The 9102-nt window shown below is 43.8% G+C and overlaps 1 protein-coding gene across 1 annotated transcript in view; it reads left to right on the top strand.

The window, feature by feature from the left end:
- Positions 1-9102, top strand: part of LOC111949567 (unconventional myosin-XVIIIa-like) — a 179324-nt gene that overhangs the window by 137449 nt on the left and 32773 nt on the right. Inside the window, exons 22-26 of the mRNA XM_023966852.2 lie at positions 5492-5635; positions 5953-6042; positions 6279-6398; positions 6897-7008; positions 8719-8848. Of these exons, the coding sequence (XP_023822620.1) occupies positions 5492-5635; positions 5953-6042; positions 6279-6398; positions 6897-7008; positions 8719-8848 (596 nt within the window). The remainder of the gene's footprint in view (positions 1-5491; positions 5636-5952; positions 6043-6278; positions 6399-6896; positions 7009-8718; positions 8849-9102) is intronic.

The raw sequence follows: 9102 nt of genomic DNA, 5'->3' as shown, positions 1-9102 counted from the left end.
TGTGGCTGATGAGCAAATCACTTGATTTTTTGAAACTACGTGAATGTACACGCGCCAATGTTAAACTCAGCAACTTTTTTCATATAATCATCAAGCTTTACTCAAAAAACATGCACCTGTATTGGTAACAGAAGTCCTATGAGTGTCATCTGAAATGAAAACTAAATCGAAAGTTAGTATTCGATAGGTTTATCATCTTATTTCCTTTTTTCGAAACTGCTATCTTTCGCTGGAAAAAATGCTATGCTTATGGGTTTGTGGTAGTTTGACCATAACAAGATCGTGTTGTAGGTGTCTTTCACTGATCAAGCAATTTGAAACGGACCACTTTGGTAGCGATTAACACAAAGATTACCTTTAGAAATTGATATAAGACACCATTGTATGTTGTGAGGGAATTTTAATTTATGGAGACTTCTGTTGTTTGAATTTGAGCGCACCTCACTCTTCAACTCGGTGTTCATATCCGATCCCGCACTGGATTGCAGACCATAAGTATAGAAGAAAGAAATTTCCACAGAATTAACAGGCACACCGTGAATTGAAAGTAGCCACTTCCCAGCGTGACTACCTCATGAAATGTTGACGTGAGAATGCCAAAGGATAAAGAGTGCAAAGCTTTCATCAAGGAAAGGAATGGTGGCTACTTTGAAAAATCTCAAATATAAGGTGTTGTTTTTTAACACTTCTTGGTATACTAACAGATTCCAGTGTAATCTTCATAGTTTTTGATTCTTCCACTATTATTCTCACAAAGAGAAAATAAAGAAAACCCTTGTATATTAGGTTCAGACCATAGCGTCGATGTCCAAAACTTATTGACTGGGTAATGTACCTTAGATAACTGCTTAGAGTAGTGTCCTGTACTTATACCTCAACGATAACGCAACGGAGGGAGGAGGGTCACTTTTACTTACCTGTCATAACTGCGGTAGAGGTAGGGTCCTGGTACTTTACCTCATCAACTGCTAGAGGGATAGGTCCTGGTCGTACCTTTCATAGAACTGCTGAGAGAGTGGTAGAACGTACTTTACCTTTCTACTGCTGAGGTTAGGTCCTGTACGTACCTTTCATAACTGCTAGAGAGTAGGGTCCTGTACTTACCTTTCATAACGCTTAAAAGACGGAATAGGGTCCTAACTATACCTTTCCATAACATGCCCTAAAGAGGGTAGTCCTGTACTTTACCCTTTCATAACTGCTGGGAGGGTAGGCCGGTACTTTACCTTTCGATACTGCTAGAGATAGGGTCCTCTAACTTACCTTTCATCAACTGCTAATGAGTCATAGGGGCCTGTACACTTTACCTTCAGACACGCGATAGAGGTAGTCCTTTGACTTACCTCGATAACGGCTAGAGGGTATATGAGTTCTCTGTACTTTACCTTTCATAACTGCTAAGAGGTAGAGTCATATACGTTTACCTTTCATAACGGCCAGAGGTTAGGGTTCCTGTATTACCTTTCATAAAACGCAGACGAGCGATTTAGTCCTTACTTCACCTCATAACTGCTAGAGGAGTCCTGTACTTTACCTTTAGGAACTGGCTAGAGGTAGGTCCTCGTAACTTCTACCTTGGCCAGAACGCTACGAGATAGTTCCGATACTTACCTTTCATCAACTGCTAGAGAGTCCCGTACTTTACCTTTCATAACGCTGAGGAGGCTGAGGAGGCACGAGTGGTCACTGTACTACCTTTCATAAACTGCAAACAAGTGGGTTAGGAGGAGATAGCAGGTCGTCTAGAACTTACCGTATTCATAACGACTGCTGAGGAAATAGGAGTAGGTCCTGACTTTTCCATTCATAGAGCTGCTGAGAGAGATAGGTGGTAAAATTAGCCGCCATGTTGGGGTCAACAGAAACCAGAAAATACATGATAAATGTTTCCTTACCTTTGATGAACTTCATCAGAATGCAGTCCTAGGAATCCCAGGTCCACAATAAATGCTTGATTTGTTCGATAATGTCCGTTATTTATGTCCAATTAGCTACTTTGGTTAGCGCGTTTGGTAAACAATTCCAAAGTCACAAAGCGCATCCACTATAACGTGCCGAAATGTCCAAAAGTTCCATAACAGTCAGTAGAAACATGTCAAATGATGTACTGAATCAATCTTTAGAATGTTGTTAACATACATCTTGAATAACGTTCCAACCAAAGAATTAGATTGACTTCAGTTGAGCGATGGAACGGAGATGCCTATCACGTGAACGCGGTCAAAGCATGGTTAAAGCATGGTCAAAGCATGGTCAGCTCGTGGCAGTGGTGACTAATTCCTGTCTCCTTCGGCCCCCCTTCACATTAGAGTGATCAGACAAAGTTCTATTGACTGTTGACATCTAGTGGAAGCCGTAGGAAGTGAAAACTCATCAATATGACGCTGTAATTTCAATGAGAGCTTGGTTGAAAATCTAGCACCCTATATGAGTTCTGTTATACTCACAGACATAATTCAAACAGTTCAGTGTGTTTTCTATCCAATACTAATAATAATATGCAAATATTAGCAACTATGACTGAGGAGCAGGCCGTTTCCTCTGGGCACCTCTGTGCACCTTTCATCCAAGCTACTCAGTACTGCCCCTGCAGCCATAAGAAGTTAATGCATTTGAGCCAATCAGTTGCGTTGTGACAAGGTAGGGATTGTATACAGAAGATAGCCCTATTTGGTAAAAGACCAAGTCCATATTATGGCAAGAACAGCTCAAATAAGCAAAGAGAAACGACAGTCCATCATTTCTTTAAGACATAAAGGTCAGTCAATATGGAACATTTCAAGAACTTTGAAAGTTTCTTCTTGTGCAGTCGCAGAAACCCTCAAGCGCTATGACAAAACTGTCTCTCATGAGGACCGCCACAAGAAAGGAAGACCCAGAGTAACCTCTGCTGCAGAGGATAAGTTCATTAGATTTAACTACACCTCAGATTGCAGCCCAAATAAATGCTTCACAGAGTTCAAGTATCAGACACATCTCAGCATCAACTGTTCAGAGGAGACTGCGTGAATCAAGCCTTCATGTTCGAATTACTRCAAAGAAACCACCACTAAAGGACACCAATAAGAAGAGACTTGCTTTGGCCAAGAAACACGAGCAATGAACATTAGACCAGTGGAAATCTGTCCTTTGGTCTGATGAGTCCAAATTTGAGATTTTTGGGTCCAACCGCCGTGTCTTTGTGAGACGCAGAGTAGTTGAACGGATGATCTCCGCATGTGTGGTTCCCACTGTGAAGCATGGAGGAGGTGTGATGGTGTGGGGGTGCATTGCTGGTGACACTGTCTGTGATTTATTTAGAATTCAAGGCACACTTAACCAGCATGGCTACCACAGCATTCTGCAGCGATATGATATCCAATCTGGTTTGCGCTTATCATTTGTTTTTCAACAGGACAATGACCCACCACACCTCCAGGTTGTGTAAGGGCTATCACCCAATCTCAACCCAATTGAGATGGTTTGGGATGAGTTGGACCGCAGAGTGAAGGAAAMGCAGCCAACAAGTGCTTAGAATATGTGGAAACTACTTCAAGACTGTTGGAAAAGCATTCCAGGTGAAGCTGGTTGAGAGAATTCCAAGAGTGTGCAAAGATTCCATATGTGCTATTTCATAGTTTTGATGTCTTCACTATTATTCTACAATATAGAAAATAKAAAAAATGTAAGAAAAACCCTTGAATGAGTAGGTGTGTCCAAATTTTTTACTGGTTACAGTAATGTTTAGTTCAATGTGTTTTATTTTGATCATCTGATTCTCAGGAAGTTGAGACAGAAAGAGTAAGTTGAATATTGTTTTATTTAAAGTTGAACTCAATGACTAAGTATCTATTTATACACACAATGAAGACTTTGCACCATTCCAGCTAAGAAGCCAAGGCATGTTTAAGAGGAAAATGTGTGTTGAGGAGAGTGGTACTGATGAATATCTGAGGCTTGTGTTGTATCGAGGTAAGCTGGTTTGATATTTACAGGAAAATGTTCTCCAGCATTGAACAGCTAAGCATGCAGACTCTCATTTGATTACAAGGCAGTACAGGGTCTTACACTTGAACTTTTGGCCTATATTTCTCAGACACAAGACATGACCATGCAAGTGTTGACTTCCTCATCTGAACACTGACATCCCCTCTGCCAAAAAATATATATTAGTTTGTTTCTCTCTCTGTTTGATTGCTCCGGGGGGCTCCCCACACCTTGAAGTCCTCCCAGCCTGAGCCAAACCCTCACAGGGATTTTGTTTTCAAAGCGCTTTGAGGGAGAAARAGAGGGAGAGAAAGAGGCGGAGAAAGCGTGAGAGAAAAGAGCAAGGGAAAGAGTGACGCTGCTCGGAAACTGTGCTTCACCATGGGGGAATAGATGAATAGATGGGATCCGGCATGGCGTTTGAAGCACACAGCCTGCTCTCTCTTTGACATTTTGTGGAATGAACTAGCGGCGGCATGGCGAAGCAGAGCATGGGGGATTCCTCCGTCAGCCAGTCGGCCCATAGTGTGTCTAATTAAATCGTTGCCTTAAGACTAAGCTTCCTCCCCGACTGGGAACAGGTGTGTGTCAGTGCATGCATCCGTTACATCTATGGCCCTGTGTGCTCAGCAAAGGCCATGTAGCTGCACAGACACTCAAAAGGAACTCTGTAAAGGGGAGGCAGAAGGCCGAGTAAAAAGGGAAGAGTGAGACAAAGAGAAAGGAATACATTCTGTTCCTGTGTCTCTCTAAGACCATCAATACCTGTTTGACACAGACAGATCCTCTTTCTAAACAAAGGCTGTAAGATCTTTGTCTAAATCCCTCTAGTGGTGTAGATGAGCTCTCTGTATGGCTGAGTAACAGAAAGATCAACACTGACATTTTCAATGGGACCCCACCCCCTTATTGACTCTACACAGGATTTGTTAAACTTGTTTAGGTCTAAGCATGACAAACAAACATTAGGGGGCATAACCTGCATGCCTGTTCAGTCACTGGCCAGGATGGCTAAACGGTATTTAGGTGCTCTCATGGCGTGACAAATACGTTTTGTGTTCTGTCATGGCAACCCCGTTGGATGCCGGTTGCATTGTGCTGTTCTAATTTGGTTGCCAGATAATGGGTGGTTTATTGGAGATGCCCATGTAGCGGGAGCATGTAGCTCCTCCTAATGCCTTTTTAACAGGCTGCCAAAGTGGTATTGATGTTTGATTTGAATTCTCTGAAGAGCTCTGTCTCAGCTCTTAAACCCAGAAGACCTTTTGGATTGTCTTGATTCTAGCTCGCTCACATTGTCACACTTGATGCAAGTGCCTGTTAACGTGCAAGTAGACAATTACCCTAAGCAATGGCATTTTTTATTTTCTTTATCAAAAGTTACATATTTGATACTTATTTGTGATACATATGTCAAAGAACTTGAAGAATCCTACATGTTGGCAGACAACTGCAGACACAAACACCCACACCCACGCAGGTTCCTTCGTTGTAAGAACCCTCTGCTCCTCTGCGTGCGTTTCAGATCCAGGACCTGGCTATCCGCTGCATCCAGAAGAACATCAAGAAGAACAAGGGCGTGAAGGGCTGGGCCTGGTGGAAGGTGTTCACCACAGTACGCCCCCTTATAGAGGTCCAGCTCACAGAGGAGCAGATACGTGGCAAAGACGTGAGTACACAAACTGTACACACCCTCCATCTACTGTTGATCAGGGGTGTAGTCATTACTCCAAACAGGGATGGAAACTAGAGTTTATATTGGGCAGGTTCAGCAAACAGGGATGGACCTAACTGAATCTGTCCAATAGAAATGCTAGTTTTCATTGCAAAACTGAATATTTTGCCACTGTTTGGAGTAATGATTACACCCCTGCATTTGATTCCCTCCCCCTGCTTTATAGACTTTACAGATTTAGCTCCCTCTAATACTGTAATACGTTTTTTCTCTTCCCCCCTCCCTCTCTCGTTCTGTCTATCTGTTCCCAGGAGGAGATCCAGCAGCTGAAAGGGAGGCTGGAGAAGGTGGAGAAGGAGAGGAACGAGCTGAGACTCAACAGTGACCGCCTGGAGAGCCGGGTACACACACACACACACACACACACACACACACACACACACACACACACACACACACACACACTGCGCTGCAGACTAATATAAGAAGACATTGTACCAGCAGCTCTGTCTGTATAAATAAAGGATGAACAGATGAAGGTTGTAAGTATGTCATGAAGTTGAACTGTATTGCACTATATGCATAAGACCGGGTGCATGTGTAACCCTCTTGCTAATTGCGATTGTGTGTATGCCAGATCACAGAGCTGTCGTCGGAGCTGGCAGACGAGAGGAACACAGGAGAGTCGGCCTCTCAGCTGCTGGAGTCTGAGACCTCAGAGAGACTGAGACTGGAGAAAGACATGAAGGACCTGCAGGTAAACACTGCCAAGGAGAAATTAGACATCCTTAACTGTTGTAGGATGTACACAATTATTTAATTCAACCCATTATTTGAACCAGATAGGTAAATGGAAAACTGATTCTGATTTGCAATGACGACCTTGCCAGTTCTGTTGGCTGAAACGTAATGGTGTAATCAGATTGTTGACCCTGCCTTCCCCAGCCTTTAGTTTTCTATTTGACATTTGACATAATGTTTTTTTTCCGGGTGTTCCAACTAGCTGGGATAGATTTTTCCACTGACTGTTCAGATTGCACATGCTGATGGGCTGGGCTGGGCTGGGCTGGGTACAAATTACCTCGCATCTAGAAATGAGCGATTGTGTCATTTAGAGGAGGTGTGTGTGTGAGAGCAATGAGCGTTTGTGTGTGTATGTGCAAGTGCAATGTGAGGCCTATCTGTCAGTATTTCTATCTCTGTCTTGGTATAATGTGTTTGTGTATTAATGCATGGCCTGTGGTTCTCTCCCCAGACTAAGTTTGACTCGATGAAGAAGTCTATGGACTCTATGGAGATGGAGGTGATGGAGACCAGACTCCTCAGAGCCTCCGAGCTCAACGGAGAGATGGACGACGACGACACAGGTCAGCAGAACACACACACGCCTGTTTTACTATCCTTGTGGGGACCAAAACATTTATTTCCATTCAAAATCCTATTTTCCCTAACTCTAAACATAACCCTTAACCTAACCTTAACCCCAAACCCCTAAAACTAAACCTAACTCCTAAATCTAACCCCTAACCCAACCTTAATTCTAACCCTAATTGTAACCCTAAACCTAACCTCTAAGCCTAAAATAGCCTTTTTGCTTGTGGGGACTGGCAAAATGACCCCACTTGTCTGAATTGTCCTTGTTGTACTATCCTTGTGAGGACTTCTGAGTCCTCACAAGGATAGTAAAAACCAAACCACACACACTGTTGCCATGGTGACAATTTAGCACCATGAAAACCAGCACACAAAGGTAGACCCCAAGATCAGGATGGAAGTTGGCTGTTTCTGGTTGGTGGAATCAAGCTGACCACCCTGTAGACTGAAGTAACTGCCTGAAATCAATGAAGAGACAAAAGGTTTGTAAGACATGGCGTAGAAATGGATTATAAAAGACAGGAGATATTAAATTATTACTCAAATTATATTAGACTGCACTGAGATTTTGTCTCAGTGTTTTGTTTGTAAGTTTCAACACCCCACATTTTAAGTGGAATAGACAACCCTGTTTAAGAGACACTACATGACCAAAAGTATATGTGGACACCTGCTCGTCGAACATCTCATTCCAAAACCATGGACATTAATATGGAGTTGGTCCCCCATTTGCTGCTATAACAGCCTCCATTCTTCTGGGAAGGCTTGCCACTAGATGTTGGAACATTGCTGGCATTCCTGGCATCCGCCAAACCCAGATTCATTTGTCGGACTGCCAGATGGTGAAGCATGATTCATCACGCTAGAGAACGCGTTTCCACTGCTACATAGTCCAATGGCGGCGAGCTTTACACAACTCCAGCCAACGCTTGGCATTGCACATGGTGATCTTAGGGTTGTGTGCGGCTGCTCAGCCATGGAAACCCATTTCATGAAGCTCCTAACGAACAGTTATTGTGCTGACGTTGCTTCCAGAGGCAGTTTGGAACTCGGTAGTGAGTGTTGCAACCGAGGACAGACTATTTTTACTCACTTCAGCATTCAGCTGTCACATTCTGTGAGCTTGTGTGACTGTATGACGGTGCCACGGTGAAAGTCAATGAGCTCTTCAGTACGGGCCATTCTACTGCCAATGTTTGTCTATGGAGATTGCATGGCTGTGTGCTCGAATTTATACACCTTTCAGCAACGGGTGTGGCTGAAGTAGCCGAATCCACTCATTTGAAGGGGTGTCCACATACTTTAGTACATACTGTACATGTACAGGCCATAACAGTACTGTACCGATTCTAATATGGCTTCAATACAGCTTGATACATTACCTCCTGACTAATGTAAACCCCTTACATGGTCAAACAGACTTCCTTTCAAACTAGCTAGTCAATTTCAACTTAGTTCTATTTGAAGACATATTGAATGCAGTGGAGGCTGCTGAGGGGAGGACGGCTCATAGTAATGGCTGGAACAGAGTGGATGGAAACCATGTGTTTGATACCATTCTGCTCCAGCCATTACCACGAGCCCGTCCTTCCCAATTAAGGTGGCCACCAACCTCCTGTGATTGAATTGTGAACTGGTGTGGTTCTTGTAGTGCTGTCCATGACCTGTCTGCTTACTGTGCTGTATCATGTTGTGTCTGTTAGGGGGAGAGTGGAGACTGAAGTATGAGAGGGCCATCAGAGAGATCGAGTTCACCAAGAAGAGGCTCCAGCAGGAGTTTGATGACAAGCTGGAGATGGAGCAGCAGAACAAACGACAGCTGGAGAGGAGGGTAAGGTGGTGTGTGTCAGGACGCTGCCTTCCCTCCTCTCCAGCTCGTCAGAAGTGTGTGTCAACGCTCTCCTACCTCCTCTCACTCAGAAGTGTGTGTGTCCAGGCTGCCTACCCTCCTCTTTCCAGCTGTCAGAAGTGTGTGTGTCAGACGCTGCCTTACCTCCTCCTCTCCAGCTTCAGAATGTGTGTGTCCGATGCTGCCTTATCTCTCTCCAGCTGTCAAGAAGTGTGTGTGTCAGACACTGGGCTTACTC

Source organism: Salvelinus sp. IW2-2015, linkage group LG22 (genome assembly GCF_002910315.2).
Source record: "Salvelinus sp. IW2-2015 linkage group LG22, ASM291031v2, whole genome shotgun sequence".
Lineage (NCBI taxonomy): Eukaryota > Metazoa > Chordata > Actinopteri > Salmoniformes > Salmonidae > Salvelinus > Salvelinus sp. IW2-2015.
This window is presented reverse-complemented; position numbering and strand designations above follow the sequence as displayed.